The 25,490-nt window shown below is 42.9% G+C and overlaps 1 protein-coding gene and 1 long non-coding RNA gene across 4 annotated transcripts in view; one reads left to right on the top strand and one right to left on the bottom strand.

Annotated features, from left to right (window-relative positions):
* Positions 1–1,348: 1,348 nt before the first annotated feature.
* On the bottom strand, positions 1,349–15,238 carry LOC112545521 (uncharacterized). The gene is made up of 3 exons (XR_003089015.2): positions 15,108–15,238; positions 5,719–5,986; positions 1,349–1,649 (listed from the first exon to the last, which is right to left on the bottom strand). It is a non-coding gene; the product is annotated as an uncharacterized LOC112545521 (long non-coding RNA).
* The window catches only part of HTR7 (5-hydroxytryptamine receptor 7), a 60,871-nt gene continuing 49,667 nt past the window's right edge, over positions 14,287–25,490 (top strand). For all 3 annotated transcript variants that reach the window (XM_006121435.4, XM_025183832.2, XM_025183833.2), the window contains exon 1: positions 14,287–15,362. In XM_006121435.4, coding sequence (XP_006121497.3) covers positions 14,839–15,362 — 524 coding nt within the window. In that variant the 5' untranslated portion in view covers positions 14,287–14,838. The remainder of the gene's footprint in view (positions 15,363–25,490) is intronic.

The raw sequence follows: 25,490 nt of genomic DNA, 5'->3' as shown, positions 1-25,490 counted from the left end.
AAGACTAACAAAACATGTAGATGGTATCATGAGCTTTCGTGGGCACAGCCCACTTCTTCAGATGACCGGAAGTAAGACATGATTTCCCTTTACAGAAACCGTGTTGACTCTCCTCAACAAATTATGTTCATCCATGTGTCTGATAATTCTATTCTTAACTATTGTTCAACTAATTTTCCCAGTACTGATATTAGACATACTGGTCTGTAATTGCCAGGATCACCTCTAGAGCCCTTTTAAAATATTGGCATCACGTTAATTATCTTCCAGTCATTAGGTACAGAACTAATTTAAAGGACAGATTACAAATCACAGTGAATAGTTCTGCAATTTCACATTTGAGTTCTTTCAGAACTCGGGTGAATGCCATCTAGTTCCGGTGATTTGTTGTTGTTTAGTTTAGCAATTCATCCCAAAATCTTCTATAATGACATGTCAATCTGGGACAATTCCTCAGATTTGTCACCTAAAAAGAATGGCTCAGGGCTGGGTATCTCCCTGATCTCAGCAATGAAGACCGAAGCAAAGAATTCATTTAGTTTCTCTACAATTACCTTAACATTTCTGAGTCCTCTTTTAGCATCTCAACTGTCCCATGTCCCCACTGGTTGTTTAGTAGGCTTTCTGCTTCCAATGTACTTAAAAAAAATTGCTATTACTTTTTGAGTTTTTGGCTAGCTGTTCTTTCTAACTCCTTTTTGGCTTTTCTTATTATATTTTTACACTAGATTTGACAGAGATTATGCTCCTTTCTAGTTTCTTCACTAGGATTTAACTTCCACTTTTTAAATTATGGGTTTTTTAATCTCTCACTGGTTCTTTTACTTGGTTGTTAAGCCACAGTGGCACTTTTTTGGTTCTCTTATTGTGTTTTTTAATTTGCAATATACATTTAAGTTGGGCCTCTGTTAAGATGCTTTTGAAAAGTCTCAATTTACAACACAAAAGAGTCAGAGTTTGCGTTCAATTTAAGTTTTAGGTGAAATAATTATTGTATTTGAACCAGTTAATGTATCTCTAATTATAACTGCCTAGATATATCACTCTTTCCAGTACCAGTACATTAGTTCGCTTATTACTTCTTTTTATTGATTCCTTCCTGGATTATCTTAAAGGCATCAGTTGTAATTATCACTAATTCAATACAGTCATCACTTTTGTATAGATTAAAAGCAATGGTTTAATCATAAATAATTATGGCGAGCCAACATTTCCTCTTAGAGCCTTTGGGGTATGCTATAGTGAAAATATGCATCTTACAGCAGGAATGGAAAACATCAATACTGGAACTCTTTTTTACTTCCTTTATGAGAAAATACCAGAGCCCAGGGCTGGTTGCAGAGAAGTCTTTATTTTCTTCTACTACATGGCTATATCTAGACTTAAGATGGATGGAAGAAAGCCCTTTTGGTATTTGGGTGTCAAGAGTCAGTTATGAGTCCAACATGACTAAAAATCTGCAGTTACTTAACTCTTTGGAGGAGATGACTGTATCAGGCATTGAGAAAGGGATGGTGATCTCCAGCCCTTGAAGAATTCCTTCTCTCAATTAGCACCTCTGAGGTCTTTTCTTGGTTAATGCTGAGACAGCTATCCTTTTTCCAAGTGCCAGACTCATTGATACACTGGAATAAATAGCACTGTTTACACTGAAGGAAAAAGAAATGGAGTTATGTGTCATTGGCAATATTTCTTGCACAACAGCCTGTGTCAGTTTCACAATGTCCTATAATGGTAATACACAGATGTTAAATAGAAGCAGCAATGACAGAAGGAATTTATATATTACAGCTGTGGGGGAGCGGAAGCCACTGTCCATCAAGACTAAAAGTAGCTCATGCAACATAACTTCACCTTTGACAGCTTTGATGGCACATGGCAAATGGGGAAATATCAATATTATAGTTTGCTTCTGTCTTTTGCGGTAAAATGTCTGTCAATCAGTACAGTTGCTGTGTCAATCATGTGCAATCCTGAAAGCTATGTCTGGGAATTTTCTTTGACTTAGCTCTGAAATGGAAGAGCTGTAGGTATTATTTCCGTTTTCTTTAGCTAAGCTTAGGACTGAATTTGGTTTAGTTTTTCTTCTTATATCAGTGAAAAAAATAAAAAATTGTTGATTAATTACTGAGTATTCATATTGTGGTAATGCCCGGACGTCCATCGGGATCTGGGCCCTGTTGTGCTAGGTGCTGTACAATACATGAAGACAGTCCTTGCCCTGAGACACTTACATACAATGTAAGCCCTGATCAGGTAAACTGATCTGTATGAGTAGCCCCACTGATTTTAAAGGAGCTCTGCAATCATACAAAGTCAGGGCCCCACACCATGGCCTGAGGGGTAATAAAATGGCTGTGGTTCACCGCCCCAGCAGGCTGCCATCACAGTATTTACATGCAATTGCAGCTTCTATTGACTGTAGATTGCCATTTCCAGCCAATGGGAGCTACAGGAAGTGGCGTAGACCGGGACACCACTTTCTGCAGCTTCCATTGGTCGGGGACAATGCCATGACCAACGGGAGCTGTAATCACACATAACTGCAGAGGCTCAGGTAAATATAGTCGCAGCAACCTGTGAGGGGCTAAAAATGGGGAGTCGGAGCCGGCTTGCAGGCCAGTATTTGCCTACCCCTTGTCAATTGATTTTATTGAGAGCTAGGCATCTAAATATCTTAAGGATCTGGACCTGCAATCCAGTAATAGGCTCCATGTGGAATGTCCTATGCCCCTAGATGGAGCCTCATTTGTATGTTATTTTTCATAGGCCCTGATCCTATATCTGCTCCTGTTTAACAGACCCAGTCTCTATTAAAATACTTGTTTTTCCAGCACTGCTAGTCAAAAGCCTCAAACGTGCCTTGCCTCTCTCCTTACCAGCCTTAAATCCCTCCTGGTGAAGCCACATTTCCCCTTAGCTACATTATTTTTTGTGATCCCAATACTGAGCATAGTTTGGGCCAGGCGGTAAATTTGTCTGGGACTCCCCATGCAGAGTTCAAGGGTGCTCACATCCAATCACGTACCCTGAATTGTGCTGGTGCACTTTCAAGAGTCAACTTAGGGTAGCTAAAGTGAGACTTATTTGCCATACCTCTGAGTTTAGCCCTTCTGGCAAAACATTTCTTATTAAGTACTCCTGTCTCAGTAATGCACCTATTTCATACTCCTGTTCATCACAGTTGTGCCCTTGCTTAGTTTTGTTGGTGCATGATGAATCTGTAGTGGTGCTAGAACTTGCCTTCAACAGGCATAACATCCTGGCTATAAGTTTTGCCTTGTCTTGCTTTCAGATGCCTCCTATAACAGTTTCTGCGTAACTGCCCCTATGGTCTTCCAGCCTCACCCTGTAGTTTACTTCAGGGGTTCCCAGTCAAATCTCAGGGCTCTAGGTCTCATTTGTTGATGGGCGGGAACCTTTATCCCATTCCCTTCTGACCGAACAGTTTAAAGGCTGCACTGTTTTGTGCCTTATGCTGTGCTGTGACATCCCCAGCAAGCCAGTCTGCCTACTGGCTACTGCCTGTGCTTCGCTTTCTCTCTAAAGGTTATGAGAAGTATTGCCAGCAATCACACATTATGACACAACTCTTTCTAAGTAAGCCCATTTATTCTTAAGGTAAAGGCATTACAGAAAAAAGAACATCTGAAAACAAACAGATTTAAGCACACCCATCAGTCTTATGGGCCATGGGGATCTGACACCTTCACAGGCACCTGGGTAAGGTGTGTAGGGGTGCAGCTCCATGCTCCTGGAAGGGGTGGGGTCTTGGGTGGAAGAGGCAGTGCTGGAGGGTAGCCAGCCCTCAGTGCCACCTGGATTGAGGCATTTACTCCCTTCAGAATAGCCTGGAGCGCACCACACTGTGCTGCAGCAACAATTAAAAGGGACCGGGGCTCTTGCCACTGCTGAAGTACCAGTGCCCACAAGTCCTGGACCTCTTTGCATCACTGGGCCCCAGGATAACTGTCTCATTTACAGCCCCCCGCCCCCGTTGGTGGACCTGTATGGACCCCTGATTGGTCAAAGACTATTTATTTATTTAAAATATGTTACCCCACCTCTCTATTTAAAATATTTAAGGCAACTTATACAATGTTTAAAAACACAATATAAAACTATATAAAAAATTAAAATAGAAGAATCCAGAGGGGTCTTCCCAACTCTTCCACAAGGGGTAGGGCCCCTATTGAGCAGAAGGCCCTGCCCATTTGCGGGAGTAGAAAAGATCCTGTAACAATTCAGATCACTCTTTTATACTAAAATACACCAGTGTGAACCAGCTGTTTAGTTTTGGTAACTCACTTTAATCACCCCTTCCCCACTCGAAACACATTATTTTAGTTCCTGAAGGAGCTGTGGTTACAGACAAAAACATACCCCTATCATACTCATATATAAACCATTCATAAATTAAATACAATGGCCCTCAAAGTCACTGCATGGGGATGTGATATCTATCGCAGCTGTGCTGCCTGCTGCAGTCAGTATTTGTTGGCATCAAAAAAGTGAAAAATTCATTTCACATATGTTTAATTTGTGCAGATGCTAGCATTTATTTTGACAAGAAGAAAAGAAACGTCAAAGAAATGGATGTTTACTACTCTGTTTTACTACCACAAAGTGGCGTTGATTTATTTTCACAAAGGCAAGAAAGGTGGTAAAGAAAATTGCAGCTGCAACATCTCTGCTACAAGTCAAGCAGAAACGTCATTTCCTAAATACTACATGTTGGGAATAGAAATCTAGGTTCACATAATAGTTAGCTTCAAAATGTTATTCACCTAGTAGTAAAATATGTTTAACATGTTGCCAACATATCCTCCACAGTCTGGAGGGACATTTACCTATATCATATTTATTATTCCTAGCACACTAATGTTCAGAGCAACAGTAACTTACCAGACTTTTACGGGCACCAACAAAAAAGAGATGCTGATTTTCAAAGGCAAAAAGAGTTGAAAGGAAAGAATAAAGGAAGAAAAAAGAGTTGGTAAACAAAAAACATGAAATGAAGATAGAATGGATCGGACATGGCAGGAAAGGGAAAAAGGAATAAATACCTAGAATGGAAAAAGAAAGAAAACTGTTCTCTTAATTGTACTTCTTTATTTTTTTGCACATCTCTACCAGCATCTTGCATTTCAGTTTGGAGGTAAAAGAGGAATGATGACTATTCTGAGCATTTTTGGTCAACATGGTTGTCACTCGCCCCTAGCGTTGCCAGGTGTCCGGTATTAAACAGGACAGTGCGTTATTTTCTCCTCCTGTCCAGTAAAAAAATTCAGAAAATACCAGACACCTAAAATGTCCGGTACTTTCTGATTTTTTCCCGGCCAGGAGGCAAAAATCCCGGGCTGTCCGGCTCAATACAGAGGCAGCCTGGCAACCCCAGTGCCTACTCAGGAGCTGTCCAGCCTGGCGCAGGGAGGGAAGATGGTGGGCGGCCACCGGCAGCCTGCTAGGGCCAAAAGCCTCACCACACAGTTTTTAGAAGGGCCACGGTGGTTTTGGTTTTTTATGTTTTTGCTCAATAAACTTTTTCCTGGGGTGTTTTTTTTTGTTTGGTATTTTTTCTGAAACCATCTGGCAACCCTACTTGCCCCACATAGCCAATAATCAAGGCCTTGGTTTCCATTAGAATGAGAAATTGATGCATCAGGCATTTCTTTGGTGCAAATCTGTTTATTTACAAATAACAGCTGGCATAAATACCTTGCTCATTAATTCCAACTCTGCCTTTTCAGCCAGTCCCATGCACCAAGGAGCTCTGCTTGCTCTCAGGGCCCTCATACTCTGTCAGTCACTTGCAGCTGCAGTCAATCACTAAACCTCTGAATTACAATCATTCCAGGAAATGTATCAACTGATGTGGCTTCATTGTGCTCAGTTTTCTCCATGTGTCCCAGATGCTTGGGCAGTAGCTTCATATTGTTTCTGGTTATTTCACTCCATAAAAGGATTTCACTTCTTCCACTATTGCCTGAAAAAAAGGTGGTTAGCACACCCATCAGCTTTATTAGGTATGTTAGTGTCAATTGATTAAAGAATCTCTATATGGCAGCCATTAACATCCTATATCATAACAATATTAACCCTGCAGTCTTCTCTAGTTAGTTGTCAAATAAATGCAGAAAAAGACAACAGCTTTGATTTTCATTGGGTGGAGTAGAGAACAGGGGCTACAAGGAGTCAGGGTTGACTGTCTGATTCACAGACTTCCAGCTCTGACAGAAGACAGGGCAACAATACATGCTGTTGGTGCGAAACCCCTAAGGATCTCCTCAGGGATCTTACACCAGCAGAGGATCAGCCATGGCATAATTCTGTCCTACCATGCGTCTTTCTGTCTATCTCCTTCCTTCTTATACTAGAGCCAGGACAGCTAGTGCGGAGGCAATAGACTCTTCTCTTGCAACTTTCCACTGGCAGACAGGGGCACCTTTTCAGATTTTGGTTGGGAGAGCGACCTGTGCATGCCCTGATGGTGGGTGGGGAGAGTGGGAGCATGGAGGTGGAGGCAGACTGAGAACAGTAGCTTCAGCAATGTTACTGAGCATGCTCAGTACAAGACAAGCAGCAAATGTGGGGGGAAGGACTGTTCCCATTTTTCCTTCCTCCCACCCACATCACCTCTTTCTGGGGCTACTAAGGCCCTGGAATAATCTATTTTTTTTGGCAGATAATTAGTGATTAGCTGACAGGAGTACCATATCTAATTCCTGTATAAGAGAAAGAAAATGAAATAAATTTTAGACCCACTCAGCTCTAATATTAACAAGTTCTGATGTCTTGTGGCAGGTCACTTAGGGACACTGGTTAGCCTTAAAGTTTGTTACTAACTCTGTGGACAGAGAGAGAGACTGTCAGCAGGGCCGACTTATCCATTAGGCACAGTAGGTACAGTGCCTAAGGCCCACGATACTTTTACGGGCCCACTAAAATGTTTTAACTGCTTTTAAAATCAGAAGAAAAAAATGAACTTTTAGGGTCGAAGAAAATGTTTTAATTTTTTTCTCACATCAGGAAAAAATGAAACTTTTAGGGCCCAGAAAAATCTATTACATTTTGCCTAAAACAGAAAAAAAATGTTGAAGTATTTAAAGTTATATCAAAAATATTTTTTAATATTGATATTATTATGGTGGGAAGGACCCATGAAGGCATAAGTACCTTGTGCTCACGAAACTTTTAGGGCCCACAAAAATGTTTATTAAAATACAAAAAAAATCACAGTATTTAAAAATTTAATTGTTTATAATATATTATTAATTGCAATAATTCAAATCGAAAGTTAGAGCTCAACTCGACAATCGGATATTACACCGTAACGAAATTTCCGTCAGTAATACACTTTTGCATTTTTACTGAATAATTTCTTGCATATGTATACATATAATAATTTTATGGAACTACTTCTCTTCAATTCTGAAATAAGGTGAGTTTATTTGAGATGTAACCGTTTTTTCAAATGTTATAATTAAGCACACAATATAGACACGATAAACTATACATGTGCACTTCATACCATTCAAATTTATTCACACGTATCTAGTGAATAACAATCCCGTATTTGCAAAATTAATAAATTATTTATATAAATTAATCCCTAACGAAATAGACGATAATTTACTGATGAAATTACTTATAATACGTACCTTTTAAGTAATAAAAAAATGGAGAACACTTTGATATATGCACTATTATTTTGTACTATTGTGAGATGCTTAGTGACTGTAAACTGTATGGCCAATATGGCCTCAGCCATAGGCGCCAACTGAATGATGGCAGATAGGAGGCCCACTTAGCCTCAGTGCAGTTTACTTCTCACAATAAGCAAGATACATACTTAGACTGCATTGGTAGAAAGACGAATATAATCCAGTCATAAAATATAATTTTTAATATTTTTTTTTATGCAGGAAGGGGCCCATGATGGCAAAAGTGCCTAGGGCCCACGAAAGTCATAATGCAGCCCTGACTGTCTAGGACTCTTGGGCTCTATCTCAGCTCTGGAAAGGGAGTGGGTTTAGTGAGGTAAAGCCTGGGGCAAATCCATTTGGGCTCTATATAAGATCAGATTGGCGATACTGAGTCAGACCAATGGTCCATCTAACCCAGTATTCTGTCTTCCAACAGTGGACAATGCCAGGTGCTTCAGAAGGAATGAACAGAAGAGACAATCATCAAATGATCCATCCCCTGTCCCCCATTCCCAGTTCCTGGCAAACAGAAGCTAGGGACACCATCCCTGACCATTCTGGCTAGTAGTCATTGATGGAACTATCATCCTTGGATTTTTTTTATTGGAACCCTATTATAGTTTGGGCCTTTCTGCCATCTCCTGGCAAACAGTTCCACAGGTTGACTATGAAGAAATCATTTGTTTTGTTTGTTTTAAATCTGCTTCCTATACATTTGATTGGGTCAGCTTCTTGTGTTATTTTAGTGAAAGAATAAATAACATTTCCTTATTCTATTTTTCCACACCATTCATGATTTTCTAGACTATCCTCCTTGCCTTAGTCATTTCTTTTACAACCTGAAAAGTCCCAGTCTTGTTAATCTCGCCTCATATAGAAGCTATTCCTTACCTCTAATCCTTTCTGTTGCCCTTTCTGTACCCTTTCCAAATCCAATATATCCTTTTTAGGTGGGATGACCAGATCTGCATACAGTAGTCAAGATGTGGGCATACTATGACTTTATATAGAGGCAATATGATATTTTCTGTCTTATTAAAATTCCTTTCCTAATGATTCCCAATATTCTGTTAGTTTTTTAGTTTTTAGACAGTCACTGAATATTGAGCAGATGTTTTCAGGGAACTATCCACAATGATGCCAAGAGCTCTTTCTTGAATGGTAACAGCTAATTTAGACCCCATTATTTTGTGTGAATAGTTGGGATTATATTTTTCCATGACATTAATTTGTATTTATGAACACTGAATTCCACCTGCCCTTGTGTTGCCCATTCACCCAGTTTTGTGAGATCCCTTTGTAACTCTTTGAAGTCAGCTTTGGACTTAACTATTTTGAGTAACTTTGTATCATCTGCAAATTTTGCCATCTCACTGTTTACTCTTTTTTCAAGAACATTTATAAGTTTAACAGCACCAGTCCAAATGTAAATCCCAGCAGCACAACACTCATTCTCACTCTCCCCTACCCTCTATTTTTAAAGTAGAATACCCAACAATGTTTTCATGACAATCTAACAATCTTTCACTTACTTGAATGACCAGTCTTTTGTTAATCACTTGCCTCTCTCTTTGTATAACAAACTCTCTGCCCCAAAGGCAAAGCTACAATCAGCTCAAACTCTGTTGTATTTAAGAACTGCCTTTGGAGTCAGGGTATGCAGCTTTAAGAAACAAGTATGAAATCCAGGGGTTCAAACTTAATGGGGGGCTACTGCCTCATTCCCTCCCCCCGTAAATGGCACCCTTGCTGGCAGAGAGTTTCTCTTTTCTCTGCATTTGAACTTATTATTAGACAAGCTTTCTGTTAAACAGCCACCATTCTTGTCCATCTGTCTGTCATGGGATTTTCAACGTTTACACACACATGCATATACATCTGTGAACATATGGGGTGTGCATTGTATCTGTGTTGGAAGGACTTCTGGAATAGGGCATTTGGGGTTGAGTCCCACCCACCCTTCAAATGTTCACAATCACAGCGCTAGATATCCTCAATGAAGACGAGTCCCTAGCCTTTATCAAGCTACCCCAATAAACATCAATCAAACGGGCATTCCAAAGAGAATTGTAATACATCTGGGTGCTAAAGTTATGCTTCAGTACAATGTTGACCAAGCAAAAGGCTTGGTCAATGGCAAAATTGGCACCATCACCAATATAATATGGCCCTACTTCCGCCGCAAACAAATCCACAAAACTGATATCCCTACAGCTGAAATTGAATTTGAAGGTGATGTCCGAAGCACATCATTGAGCCAATCACATGTCAATTTCAAGCAAATTTGGGATACGGCTTTGTGAAGCGGTGAATGCTTCCAGTTATCCAGGCTTATGCAGTCACCATCCACAAACTACAAGGGTCCATGGTGGATAGAGCAGTTGCGAGAGAGTGGCTCTTAATACATTGCGCCGGCTTGACCATTTGTGGCTCTCAGTTGAGTATGTTCTTCAGAAGGCATACAGATCAATGAAACCGATCCAAACAAAATAAGGCATCAGGGGAAGGTGTGGTGGTGGGCTGTGTCCCCTGGGAACTGCCAGCCATCCTTTTCACCTTCTCAAGGCTGGATCGGGTTCCAGGCTGAAGATGGGCAGGATAAGTCATTCAGGGAAGGTGGGGTAGTGAGTACTAAAAGACTAAAAGTGCACTAAAATACTAAAAATAATAAAGTGCACCAAAAAGTCAAAAATAAATATATTTTAACCCAGCAATTTAGGAGAAAGTTTGAATGGATAACAGCAACTACCTTGAATTGTTCATAACCATCCAATCTTTCCAGTCTTTCCATGTGCTTTTAGAAAGATAGTCTTTTTTAAAAGTTTTTTTTAATGTATTTTTAATTCCATCAGCTCTCTGGGTCATAATCTTCTAGCTGATTCGGGCCTGGCACTACTGAAGGGGAAAAGGGACATTTTCACCCACAAATGTGATTGTCAAGGGACCCCATAATTATTGTGAAAGACTGAAATGTGTTCAAAGTCATGTTAAGCAGCAAAACAGGAGCAGATTGGAGAGGCTTCATCCTTTGTATACAAGCCCTTTCGTTTTCAATTTAAACCAATTTTTATTCAGAAACCCTGGGTTTTTCAAAAAGTATTATTCCCTTTTCCTGATAACTTGTCTTCTTAGGAAAGCAGAATACATTGCAGAAATATATGTATTAGGATAATAAATTATGTGTATATGAAAAGCAGCCTGTGGAAATAAGACTATGTATTAGTTTAAAAGGTATATTCAAACAAATAGGCACTCATGCAAGCTCTGAAGCACATGCACATCTGAAAGTACTGATGAATCTTATGCCCAAGTACATGCTTCAGGCTGTTAGCAGATAATGGTTTAACGATCTAATCCATTAAAATGGGAAAAAAATCAAAACTTTATATCAGGATGTGTTTCAGAATACAAGGAAGCATTAAAAAATTCTAAATAAACAAAACAAAACAAAACCTACCAGGAGAACAGGATGAAGTTGAGTGTATGTATTGCAAATGATGTTGCCCAGTTATTGAATGTAAATATGTATATGCTAATAGTTCTAAGTTTACAACAATAAACAGTTTATTCAATGAAAATTCTATTTGAGGATTAGAGATGTATCGTTGTCTTAAATTCAGAGGTGGCATTTCATAGTTCTGCAGCAAAACATATTGGCTACGTCTAGATTGCATCCCTTTTTCTCATCCCATTAGACGTATCGCAATTGCTAATGAAGCAGGGATTTAAATCTCCCCCACTTCATTAGCATAAAAATGGCTGCCGCTTTTTTTCGGCACGGAGCTTTGCCGGAAAAAAGCGCCAGTCTAGACGCAGATCTTTTGGAAAATAAAGCCTTTTCCGAAAGATCCCTTATCTCTTATTTTAAGATATCTCTTAGACTCAAATCCCCGCTTCATTAGCAATTGTGATACGTCTAATTTGCATAAAAGGGATTTTCGTAAAAGGGATGCAATCTAGACGTAGCCACCGAATTTCATTAATCTATTTAATAATTTCCCCCAATCCTTCTGCCCCTAAAATAAACCTCAATATTTACCCAGAAAAATTATAGTTTTCCTACCAATTTTCATCAGTTTTTGTTGTACTAGTAATAAGTATTGATATATTCCTAGGGAAAACAAAAAACAACCCCCCCCCCAGGTACTATTTATATATTATAAATCACATACAAATACTGATACTTTTCACATTTTACTTTTCAAAACTTTTAAAATCCAAGATTTTCCATGAATCTAACTAGTCACTGGACTCCAAGAAGGTTCATTGTATTTTACACAGTGACATCCAAGGCTTCAACTTGCTCTTCCCTATAATGGGACCCTGGAACTGGCCCTGAGGTCAGTCAAGACAGTGAAAAACTTTTTATAATGTAGAAACACACCACTGGCTACTCAGCTTTTGTGGATAAGAACTTAACTCTGTTCTAGGTGCACTTCACCCCTGTAGAGAAAACCATGACTGCTGGGGAGCACAAGGTCACCTGCTGTTGCCTTGCATTTGAATGGAACCATCACTGTCTGGGTCTATTTGCAGTTCACATTTCATCAGCAGAAAAAGGAAGGTGCTATGACAGTTCTTTCAACCTCTGGTCTGTGTGGACCCCATAGGGGTCTGGAGACTACACCTAAGATTTGGAAAGGGGTAATTCACAATTGTATAGGTCCACAAATGAAGTGCTGCTCTAGACCACCCCCCAGCTAATTAATGAAGATGAATGGCAAAGGAATTAATTCATAATAGAGGACACCAAATGAAATGAATGGGTAGCAGGCTTCAAACTAATAAAAGAAAGTTCTTCTTCACAAAGCAAATAGTCAACCTGTGGAACTCCTTGCCACAGGAGGCTGTGAAGGCTAGAACTATAACAGAGTTTAAAGAGAAGTTAGATAAAGTCATGGAGGTATTAGTCAGGGGGTAGAAATGGTGCCCTGGCCTCTGTTTGTAGAAGGCTGGAGATGGATGGCACGAGACAAATGGCTTGGTCATTGTCTTTGGTCCATCCCCTCCAGGGTACCTAGTGTTGGCCGCTGTTGGCAGGCAGGCTACTGGGCTAGATGGACCTTTGGTCTGACCCAGTATGGCCATTCTTATGTTCTCATGTTCTAAGCTCAGGGCTCAGGGTCGGGGTCTCACTGGACCACCTTGATTTTCATGCAAACCTGCTCCTGGGTTTGCATGTGGCCTTTGGTGGCCAGGTTGGCAGCTATCCCACCCTAGACGGCCGCTTTCCTGTGCGTAGTGCAGAGATCGTGGACGTAGGAGGCCTCCCCCCAAACCTGGATGAGGTCCACGATCTCCGCACTAGAGCAGGCAGGCGCCCACCTCTTGCGGCCCCGGGCAGGCTCCTGGGAGCCGCCAGCCTGGTCCCGGGAAGAGGCGGAGGGCTGGGTGGCAGTGGGTGACTGGCTCATGCCATGCCGTGCCAGGTGCAGGGTCTGCTAGCTAGGTGCTGGCAGGCTTGCACCTGGCACGGGCACCGTAGCCAGACCGTGCCCCTTTAAGGGCTCCGGGGCCGGGAGGGGGGCAGAAGAGTTTCCCTGGTTGTGCCCAGAGTGGCCACCAGGGCAAGCTGGGAAGGGCTAGCCTCCCACTAGTTCGAATTAAGTGGCTACTGAACTACTTAATTCGAACTAGGCGTTAGTCCTCGTAGAATGAGGTTTACCTAGTTCAAATTTAGTTCGAACTAGCGGTTTGTATGTGTAGCGCCTATTAAAGTTAATTCGAACTAATGACTGTTAGTTCGAATTAACTTTGTAGTGTAGACATACCCCTACTCTTAAATATCTCCAGAGATGGAGCTTCCACAAACCTCCCTACGCAATTTATTCCAGTGTTTAACCACCCTGACAGAAACTTTTCCTAATGTCCAACCTAAACCTCCCTTGCTGCAGTTTAAGCCCATTGCTTCTTGTTCTATCTTCAGGGGCCAGGAAGAACAAGTTTTCTCCCTCCTCCTTGTGACACCCTTTTAGATACCTGAAAATGAATCAGCTTTCAAGCAAATTCTGAGAGCCACAATTAGGAAAGCTAGGCTAGCCATGGACATTTCCTATGAGATAGGCACGGGCAAGCTCAGTTGTAAATTTGCAGCAAGAAACGCTGTTGATGATATTTCATATTAGCATCTCAGTTTAGCGTTGGTCTTCACCACCCCCTGCCTCCAACGCGCAGTCCACAGAAATCCCAGCCTCGGAGTCCAAGACGTCTGTCTTCCCATTCCAACCCCCGTGCCGTGTTACTTCACATAAATGAGCGCCTGGGAAGTATCTTCCTTCTGCGAAACTACGTGGGCCCGCAAAGCCCGGCTCTCCACAACCCTCCCTCCTGGCAGGGCTCTGGGATGTCCGAGAGCTCCTGGCCCGCACAGAGCATATTAGATCGCAGCCCCAGCCTGCGGCTACTGCTAGGGTGTTGGCAGCTATTCGTTCCAGCCTGAGTCCCCTGCCCCCGCCCTGGGCATACCCCGCTCTCCCCCTCCCCGCGCGACCCCCTCTCCTCACCGCTGAGCCCTTTCCCCCGGCAGTGGGGGCGGGGCAGAGCGGGGTTTGCCCAGGGCGGGTGCAGGGGATGCAGCTGCCCGGGGGCGGGGGCGGACCCTGTGACCCGCTCATTGCTCTGCTCCAGCCCGCAGCCTGGGCGCCGCCTGCCGAGCGCGCCGGGCCCTTGTGACCGAGCGCCCCACGGGGCAGGCGATAAGCCCAGAGGCTGCGGGCGGGCGAGGGGCGGAGCAGCCGGGGAGACTCAAACTTCCCTCCCGCCGATCCCGCAGCCGGTGGCTGGGCTGGGCGGGGGCTGCCGCGGCGCTGGAGGCGGGCGAAGAGCAGGAGCCTCCCGCCAGCCGCCCGGGGCAGCGGGCGCCGGGGGACGCTGAGCGGAGGCTGACCCATGGCCCCGTTCCCGCCCGCGCACCGCCCGGGCCGTGGCGCGGTTCCCCGCGGGGCGGAGGGAAGTTGAGGCACCCGCCCCGCTCCCCAGTGCTGGCAATGATCAGCGCACCCGGCTAAGGCGCGTCTCCCGCGGGCTGCTGAGCCCCTGCCCGGGCGGGGGACGAGCCCCGGGGAGCTGCGGGCTGAGCGGCCTTCGGGAGCCCCCGCGGCCGGCCGGGGCTTCATGGGCAGCCCCCGCCAAGATGGTCCTGGACAGCAACAGCAGTCACGTGCCCGGCGCCCTGCCCGCCCTGGTGCTGGCGGCGCCCCGCGAGCTGAGCACCAGTGGGATGGTGGCTGGCTCCCTGAGCCCCCGCTTGCTGCGCATCATCCAGGATGTCACGTCCAGCCCCAGCCCGGCTTCCAGCCTGACCGCCGACAATGACACCGGCTGCGGGGAGCAGATCCTCAGCTACGGCAACATGGAGAAAGTTGTGATCGGGGCCATTCTCTCCCTCATCACTCTGCTGACCATCGCGGGCAATTGCCTGGTGGTGATCTCCGTGTGCTTCGTAAAGAAACTCAGGCAGCCCTCCAACTATCTCATCGTCTCCCTGGCTCTGGCCGACCTCTCGGTCGCCGTGGCTGTCATGCCCTTTGTCAGCGTCACCGACCTCATTGGAGGAGAATGGATCTTTGGGCACGTTTTCTGCAACGTCTTCATCGCCATGGATGTGATGTGCTGCACGGCTTCCATTATGACTTTGTGTGTGATAAGTATTGACAGGTGAGTGCCTCGCGACCGGAGCCGAGAGGCCGACGTGCCTCGTGTACTTGTGCGGTGTGAGTGTAGCTGTGCGCGCCTCGTTCTCCCTTTGCTTCGCGCGAACCGAGTGCATGCCCCCGTCTGAACAGTACAGGGGCTTGGAGAAAAACGCGGCGTGGAAACAACCGACTCGTGCAAAATTGCTCCAAGTTATTTAGTCTCATAAGTTAGAAGAGCGGGACCTTGAGTACTGACGGCAACTAGCAAATACGTTGTAGAGCAGTTCCACCAGGGGTCTCTTTTGCTTGTTTTTCCTTGGGAAATAACAGACATTCTCAGAGGAAAAATTGATGGCATTTTTAAAAGAAAAAAAAACCAATTCAATCATAGACTAACCTGTTTTGCATCCCCAGCCTACAGTTGCTAACCTGCACACAGGCTAGTATGTTACAAATTTGGACACTAAAACCGGAGGGGGGGGGGGCTGTACTGACTGCAGGACAGCAATTTTTAAGTCGAGTTTACGGGTTAAATTCAGCCTCAAGCTGAGGGGTAGTATGCTTTGGGAAGCCTGCTGTGACTCCCTAATACTGCAGTGGACCAGCCCTGACATAAGTTACAGTAGGCTATATAGGCTGTTTTAATGTATGCCTGTGAAGGATGGACAAGGAAGGACCAGTGCTCTGCCTCACGCCCACAAAACTCCCTCCCTCAGTATGCTGCTGTGTAGGGCAAGCAGATGGGTCTATCCACTTTATCAACCAGCTGGGATTTCCTATCCATCAAGTGGTGCAAAGTAGAAGAGCTTGCCCAAAGAAATTTCAGAATTGTATTTAAGCTATTGGGAATTTTGCCCCTATTGTCAACAAAAACAGCTATTTGAAACCTTGAATTAAACAGCAAGGAGATTTCATTAATCAATAGATATTGGTAAAAACTCTTGTCATTGAATGAACTATAGGAACTGCCTTTTTGGAACAGAGAAGTGGTCCAATTATTTTGTATCTTTTCTCACACAGACTATGTCTACATAGCAGGGAAAAGTCAGAAAAGGTGAAAAGTCTTTTTTCGCTTTCCTGCTGAAAGAGGCTTTTCTGACATTTGGCCCATTTACACGGGGTCAAATGTCAGAAAAAAAAGCTCTTTCCAAACATCCTTTCTTCGTTATAGGACAAGATTTATAGGGATGCCAAAAAAATGCATCTGCTTTTCCTTTTTTTTTTTTTTTTTTTTTTTTTGAAAAGCAGACCTCTGGTATCCTGGAAAAGCTCTGCAGTGTACACATAGCCTCAGCTGTTTCAGAGGAAAATGCAAGAATCTTGCAATAGACATGTATGAATAAAGTGCACTTAGGAAAGTTTTCTTCCTTGACCTCTAACAATATGCTTATGGCCTGAAGCATAAAGGTTTATATTCCTTTCAAAACTCTTGTTTATTAATATTTACTGTTACAAATGTATATATTCTTGATAACCAGTCCTTAGTAGAATCCTTCTAAACTCTTGAATTACATTATATCTTGTAGCAATGAGTTCCATATGCCAATTGTATGTTGAACAAAGTGTTTCCTTTCATCATTTTTAAATTTGTAACCTTTAAATTTAACTCTTGCATTATGAAAAAGGATAAACCTACCCTTCTTACCCTCTGTTGGTTTGTATAGCCTTTTATCGATTTCTGTGGGAAGCTCCCAATATTGAAGTTTTTTTTAATGACTCCAATAATTCTTATTGCCCATCTCTGAGTCCCACAGGCCAAGTAAGCCTGTATGAATGATTTACATAACTGAACTGTAATATTTTCATTATTATTCTTTATCCCGTTTCTTATACAAGCAGTCCCCGACTTACGCGGATCCGACTTATGTCGGATCCGCACTTACGAATGAGGCTTTTCTCGCCCCGGAGCTCGCGGGCGGCGGGACCGCCCAGATCGCGTCCTCTGGGGCGAGAAAAGCTGCTCCGGGTCTCTCTGGTGTGCTGGGGGGGGACTCCCCAGCACAGCAGGGATACCCGAGCAAAGCCGCACAGGCGGCGGGACCCCGCTGCCCGTGCGGCTTTGCTCCTTTGCCCCGGAGCAAAGCCACAGAGGCGGGGGACCCCGCCGCCTGTGCGGCTTTGCTCCGGGGCAAAGGAGCAAAGCCGCACGGGCAGCGGGGTCCCGCCGCCTGTGTGGCTTTGCTTGGGTCTCCCTGCTGTGCTGGGGGGGACTCCCCCAGCACAGCAGGGAGACCGGAGCAAAGCCGCACAGGTGGCGGGACCTCTGCGCCTCCGCGGCTTTGCTAGGGTCTCCCTGGTCTGCTGGGGGGGGGGGGGAGGAGGCGCAGTTAGTGCGCCACCCTCTCCTCCCCGCAGACCAGGGTTTTGTTGCAGGACGCCTGGGGTAGAGCAGCTGGAGTGCTGCCGGGTTGGTCCTGCGGAGACCTACCTGGCAGCGCCCCAGCTGTTCTGTCCCAGGAGTCCAGATTCAGCCGCTGTTGAAACTGATCAGCAGATGATTTCAGGAATCCGGGGGCAGAGCAACTCTGCCTAGGGCTTCCTGTAGTCAGCCGCTGATCAGTTGCAGCAGCGGCTGAATCTGGAGCCAGTTCCAACTTACATACAAATTCAACTTAAGAACAAACCTATAGTCCCTATCTTGTATGTAACCCGGGGACTGCCTGTATATCCTGGTATTTCTGTTTCCTATTTTTTGGCCAAAGCTGGGAATTGGGCAGAAGTCTTCATTGAGCTGTAAAATCTTGAAGTGTTCATTCCATTGGACCACAGTGACTTTCAAGTGATGACATTTTATAATATACTGCAGTATGTACCCTAGAGAGTAGAACAGTTCAATGTATTTGCATAATACTTTACTGACATTTAGAGGCAGTTTGTTGAAGGAGAGTTTTGATGCAAAACAAATTGAAGGCAAAAAGGAAATATGATTGAAAAAGTGATGGAATAATATGTACTTCAGTGATAAGCAATTTGCCTGTCTTACTAAAGCTATACAAGGACTGTATACAGTGCAAAATATAATACACAATATTGTTTTTTCACACTCTGGGCCCACTTTTCAAATGTAAATTTCTAAATAAGATGTCCATATTCACCCTGACAGCTGAGCACATAAAATGGGTATTTATTTCCCTGTGTGCTGCTTTTAGAACTCAGGTGTGGGATTTAAGATGCCTGTATCTGAGAATGATGCTCCCATGCAGTTGCTGAGCATCTCAAATGAAACACATTTGCCTGAAGCACATGAATAAAACAGCTGGTAAATGTTTGTACTCTAGACTGTATGTTATATTAAGACTTTACAAAGCACACATTAAAATGGTAGCGTAGTGATCACTGACACTTTACAGGCTTCACGGAAACTCAGCCAAATTAAAAAAAACACACTCCTGTTAGTATCTGTAAAGGACTGAACTTTATAGAGAATCTAAAGTAATATACTTGACAATATCAAGCACTGGCATTTTAGGCTTTTTGCAGGCCATATTATCTCTGCTGCCTTCACAGGTAAAAAACTGCACAGGTCCTCATCAGTGAATGTAAAAGTGGGTAATGCCACCTCTGTGGTGAAGGGTAGGACTGAAAAAGTTGAGCACCTTTCTTCCACCACCAGCACCATGTAGATTCCAGTGCTATATTAATGTACCCATAGAATCAATATTAACATCGGTATGCACCACATCTGTGATGAAGGAATGTGTCTTAAGGGGAGCTCTGGGGGAAAGACATGGGCTGCTGAGACTTGCCAGCATGGTTGTCCTTCAGTATGAGGTAGACTACTTTAAATAGCACCTCTTATACTTGCTTTTCCCTAATGCCTTCTCTTCTGAATCTTTAGCATATAGATCACACACATTTATATTCCCTCAGATTCAAAAGTGAGCAAAATTCAGACATGATGTTTAAGAGTACAGGCTACATTACATCTTATTTACTGGGTATGTATTTAAGGGAAGTTTAAGTTAGTGTGGCTCACAGGCTGAGCTGCCCAGTGAATTTTGCCTAATATACCTGTACAAACCTAATTTTAGACAGTGAACTAAATATCTACATAATAAGCAGCAATCTTTAGTCCAACTGAAAACCCACTCTGTTGGTTCCTTTCTTGAACTAATCTAGTTTCATGTTTCTTTAGAAGTTAGTAAAATAAATACTAAGAAAAACTGTAATATTTCAACAAAAGCTGCTTGAGCCATGCATGCTTTCTGGAAGTCCTGTCCAATCTTTATGCTTCATCCAGCATACCATGAGCATTCCAAGCTTCCTTCAAGCCACTTGGAATTAGAGGGTATGTAAGTAATGCATTGTCGCCAAGGTATTTATACTTGAATAGAAAAACCTCACCTAACAGAATTCTGTCCCTTCCTGATTCATTCACTGATTCTCTAAACAGGTACACATGATTTTGCTGTTACTAAGGTCAGTTCTATACTAAAAAATTGGGTAGGCCCAGCTACATCACTCAGGGGTATGAAAAATCCACACCCCTAAGTGTCGTAGTTATGCTGACCTAAGTCCCAGAAGAATTCTTCCATACTACCTGTCAGGAAGGTGGATTAACCACAGTGATGGGAGATCCCCTTCTGTCACTTTCTAAGTATCTATGTTGAAGCACTACAGTGGCATGTATGCTGCTGTAGAATTTTAAGTGGAGACATAACCTTAGATATCAGTTCTCCAAGGTGCTGAGTGCCCTCAACTCCCACTGCAGTCAAGTTGTTTTGGGGGAGCATAGGGAGTTAGGGACACTCAGTACATCCCAGGAATCCCGTAATACCTGGCAGGATCAGGCACAAGCATTAGAAGAGCAATATCACTGAAGGTTTGAGGAGGAAAGACAAAACTTCCATCTACACTGAAATTCCTGTGAGAACACTGTGAAAAGAATTATAGCAAAAGTATGTGATGGAGTAATTGATATTATGGTATATATTTCAGCAATACCAACTAAAAAATAAGCTTAATGCTAACCATTACCACATAATAAAGGCTATTCTTTAAATTTCTAACCCCTTTACAAAACTTACTGTTTCTGAGTCTGTAAATAATTTATGACAAGCTGATGAAATATACAGGAGGGATGCCACACCACAAATGGAAAAACAATTAGACATTTCTTCTTTACTTTTGACATGTAGTTTACATTTTTGGTTTTTCTAATGCAGCCAATTTAAACTGACTTACCATCATTCTTTCTCTTCCAATCTGTTTTATTTCTTTTTAAACAGAATTTGTAGGGACACTCTATGCCTGTTCCTATTGTTTATGCTGAAAAGACAGACTCTCATCATGTTTTATGCAACACCTGTGAAATATTGAGATGAAGAAACTAAATTGGAGTTGAGAGATGTGATTACTTAGACTGTAAGCTCTCTGTGGCAACATCTGTCTTTTTTGTTGCATCTTTGTACAGTGCCAGTGTGATCCCTAAATGTGGCTCCTAGATGCCACTGAACAACAAACCACTAATAATGTGAAGGAGTTAAACTGGTAATAGTACCTTGGTAAACAAATGATCAGTTTTGTGAATGATGTTTATCATACTTTTGGCATAACTTCACCTCTGCGCTGCTCACAGTATCTGCCAAGTGAGTGGTACTTCTCTGGATTTGTTCACTGGTCCCAAAGTCTGCAGTAAGTACTCCTGCCCAACTGATCTGAGTTCCTAAATGGGGCATAGTAACAATTCCTAGTCAGCCATCACAAAGATGCAGATAAGCTTTCTCTCAAAGATATGCTTGTGCTTGTCATATATGTTACAATGACACTTCAGGAATGGGTTGAGACCCCCCTCTCCTACTGAAACCCTCAGCAATTTTGTCAATGACTCCACTGGGAACAGGATTGGGCCTTAAAACATAATCTGTGTTTTGTGATTGTATCGGGGAAGATTAAAATAAAAGCTAGGGATAAGGGAGAATGTTGTACAAAAAACTGGATGTTTAGTAGCTGATGCTTTTTGCCTGTCAGTTACATTTAACTACGTTAGTTACTAGAAAGAAAACAGACTAATCAGACTGTGGAAAGCTATACATTTTCCTGCATTTAGATTCAAAAGATTATTGGGAAGGCTTCTGTAGGAGGGATTATTGGATCAATAGCTAGTAGATATTTTGCATTTCTGCTTTTCACGGAAGCCAACTTACTGCATTTTCCATCTGAAACTAACTATTGATGCTTCCTCCCACATGGATGTACACTGTGGTTTAAATGTAAACAAGTGATGGGCCTGGTGTTCAATGTGAGGGTACTGTATATTTCTGACAGTTAGGGTCCTTTTAAAGTGGTTGAAGCTGAGCATGCAAAATTATCTTGTCATTTTGAAAAATTTAAGTTTGTGCATTAAAAAAAATAATGTTTGTTCCTGAGTTCTTCTACCAGTGCAGGAGAAGAGTGGTTTGCAAGTACTGTTCAGTGCCCAGACATTACTTGGATGTTAAAAGGAGGACTATTTTTCCAAATTAAAAAAAAAGGAGTAAGTTCATAACTTATTTAAAATCAGTCAATTTAAAGGATATGTGTAATTCCTGGAGACATTTGGAAATGGACTGCTGTGACCACCAAGAAAGGAAAGGCTTCCATGAGTGAGGAGAGACTGAACCTGTTCTGACTTGACAAAAAGGCTTTGACTCTCTAGAAAGCTTTTGGGTCATATTCTTCTAAAATATTTTAAAATGTAGCACAGACACATCTTTAGAAGCCTAAGCAGCAGACTGAGATTGCCATGAAAATGTGGGAAATATTAGGATGCATATAATGTAATTAATTAATATTTTTTCACTTATCTGTATTTTTCTCACAGTGCAGTAAGTTTCAGAGAGGTAGCCATGTTATTCTGTTTCAACAAAACCAGCAAGAAGACCAGTGGCACCTTAAAGACTAAAAATTTTCTTATGGCATAAGCTTCTGTGAGTTGTTAGTCTTTAAGGTACAACTAGACTCTTTGTCAGTTTCAGTAAGTGAATCAATATTATTATAGTATATAGAATATCAAACCATTTTGTACTCATTTCTGTGTTTGCCATTCATCAATTGGCAACGTGATTATTTTCTATGCGGTTCATGTAGGATAAAAGAAATCGCTGGTTACCAAAGGTGAATTGTACTATCAAAGGGTATGTCTACACTACCCCGCTAGTTCGAACTAGCGGGGTAATGTAGGCATACTGCACTTGCAAATGAAGCCCGGGATTTGAATTTCCCAGGCTTCATTTGCATAAGCCGGCCGGCGCCATTTTTAAATGCCGGCTTGTTCGAACCCCGTGCCGCGCGGCTACACGCGGCACGGGCTAGATTGTTCGAACTAGCAAGCCATTCCGAACTATCTGTACGCCTTGTGATGTATGGAGAGGTTTTAACAGCAGTTGCTCTTTTGGAAAAAGGCGTGTGTGGACGGGGAAGAGGGAGTTCTTTCGAAAGAAGAGGAAAGAGGAAAAAGCACAGGTGCCCTGGTGGCCATTCGGTCCATAGCAATCACAGTTTACATGTGAGAAAGCATCCACACTGAATGGATGCTATCTGTCGAAAAAGCAGATCGCTTTTTTTATGTGCTTTTGAAGTGTGGACGCTCTCTTTCGGAAGAAGATTTTTGGAAGATCCTCTTCCGGAAAATCTTCTGCCGAAAGAAGCCTGCAGTCTAGACACAGCCTCAGTATTTGTATATTTGTTACATCACCAGTGACAGCTTTTCTGATGGATGCCATTTATTTTGTTATAAACAGCAATTTGACTGACAGAAATCAGTAAACAATGGGCCTGACCCCATCTGCTTTAAGTTGCTAAGCAGTGGAAAACTGCACGAAAGGGGCGATCAAAGATTCCTCTAACAGAAGGAAATCCTTGGCTAGTTTTGTGCCACCCACTTTTCCACATGCTTTGTAAAGGGCTAGTCAGGTGAAGATGACCAAGGAGCAGGGAGGTGTGCACAGAATATGTGGTGCTCCACCTGATCTCTGACTAGCACAGTGGTCCCAAAGGATTGCTGCAGCAGGTATAATTTAGAAGAGCCTTTTGGTTGTTCTAAATTATCCCAGGATCTGGGTCATAGAAAAACTCTGACTGTGCTAAGTCAGGCTCTTGTCTACTATGTTTGAGTTGGGAGACCTCTGAAAAACATTTTGCATCTAAAGGAAAAGCTACACATTGAATTTTTGGATTGAATATTAAAAAAGGCACTTCAGCAAGTGTAGCTTGTCAAATGCCTTAGGGAAAAGTGTGAAAAGTGATTACAAAGACTGAAGTCTTTACAATGAGTTTACAAAGTGTGCAAATTCTAAATTTAGCATTGCTAAACTTTTTAAATTTAAAAAAAATAATAGCAAGTGGTTTGAAAAATGAGAACAAAAAATTGACCCAGTTGCAAAAGCTGCAACTTCTAGTACCCGCATAATATAAACAAACATATATGTCATCAGATACCATCAAGGACAGAGAGACTTTGGAGGCACTTCAGAACCCTAGTGAAAGTTCTTGCTCTTACGATAAAGTCCCCCTAAAAATACTCAGAAATAATCAACTATATGTCAAGGCTCACACCACTTGGAGGTAGCGCCCTATAAAAAAATGTCACATTTTACACTTAAACACTATTTTAGCTGATTACCCTAGATGTGATATATCCTTCTCATAATGTGCTAGAGCTGATGAGCTGCAAACAGATTTCTCTTTCCAATGTTTCAGGGATGGTACTTTTAGAAGTGCTTAGAAATTGATAGGCAACTGAACAGTTTAGGGGACTTACGCTTGCTCTTTGGAAGTACTTGAATAGGGCAAATAAAAATTCTGCTACGTATGACCCACAGTCCCAATTAGCAGTACAATTAACTATCTGTCAACTCAAAGATTAAACCCTCCTTGTAACTTAAAGCTGACATACAGTAAAACTCCAGTGGTCCGGCATCCAATGGTCCGGCACTCTTGATGGTCCAGCACCATCTGGAACCCATAAGTGTTCTTGGCAGCTGGACAATTGGAGCTGCTCTGCCCCCGGCTTCCCCGATTCAGCTGCTGCTGAAACTGACTAGCGGCTGACTCAGGGAAGCCAGGGGCAGAGCAGCTGGGGTGCTGCCAGGTTGGTCCCGTAGTGCTGCTCTTCGGCGCTGCGGGACCAACCCGGCAGCACCCCAGCTGCTCTGCCCCGGGCTTTCCGGAGTCAGCCACTGGTCAGTTTCAGCAGCGGCTGACTTGGGGAAGTCTGGGGCAGAGTAGCTGGGGTGCTGCCGGGTTGGTCCTGCAGCGCTGAGGGGCGCATCCCCACCACTCCACCTCAGACCCCTCATAGCCCCCCCTTCTGATGGTCCGGCATATTTGATAATCTGGCACCCGCTGGGTCCTAAAGGTGCTGTATTATCGGAAGTTTACTGTACTTTCGACCCACATTTGGACAGATTACAAGAAACTAGACACAAGTATACTGGCATTATATAGAAGAAGGCAATTATTTTTTATCATGGTCTAAATTGCTTGGTGAAGGTATAGTCAAGGGCCAGACATCAGAGAAACATTTTTAACATGCCACAATAACAATAATGATGATAGTAAGTAAATAAAGATTTCTAGGTTTGTTCGACAGCATCTGGCAGTGCAGATTTGGTCCAAAGTCTGCCTATTGATTAGCCTGGGTTATGGTATCTTGCCTCCATTTTAAAGGGAGTGTGTGTATTTAGATATCATACTACACATGGAAATTATTTATAATGAACATTGCTCACTAAAAAAAACAAAATTAAAGTTCAACCAAAGGAGTGAGTGTACCTAAACCTCTCTCTGTTTTGAATCGTCTGCTTCGATGATTAGATCTCACAGGAATGTGGACCATACCATGTATTTGAGGAGCATGGATGATATAGACTGGTTCAATTCAATTCACCGATCTATTCTGTCCTTTGTCATTTTGAGACAAACATTTTGGAGCTGGTTATCGAGCCTACAGGGACTGTCCATTTCCTTGCATCTCCTCAGAGGAGAGAAACTAGGGATTTTTCTTCACAGATGTGAAGGAGTTACACTAAGATTCTCATTCACTCTCCTCTTTCATAAAGGTGTCTGGCCGCTAAGCAGTCAGCAGAATAAATAATGACTCTGACCATTCTACTTGCCAGTTCACTGATTCAGTGTAGTTTTTGGGAGAGCTGGCACATCCAAGAGAATG

This window comes from Pelodiscus sinensis, chromosome 8, assembly GCF_049634645.1.
Source record: "Pelodiscus sinensis isolate JC-2024 chromosome 8, ASM4963464v1, whole genome shotgun sequence".
Taxonomy (NCBI): domain Eukaryota; kingdom Metazoa; phylum Chordata; order Testudines; family Trionychidae; genus Pelodiscus; species Pelodiscus sinensis.
The sequence above is the reverse complement of the archived record's forward strand: the minus strand, read 5'-3'. Positions and strand labels throughout refer to the sequence as shown.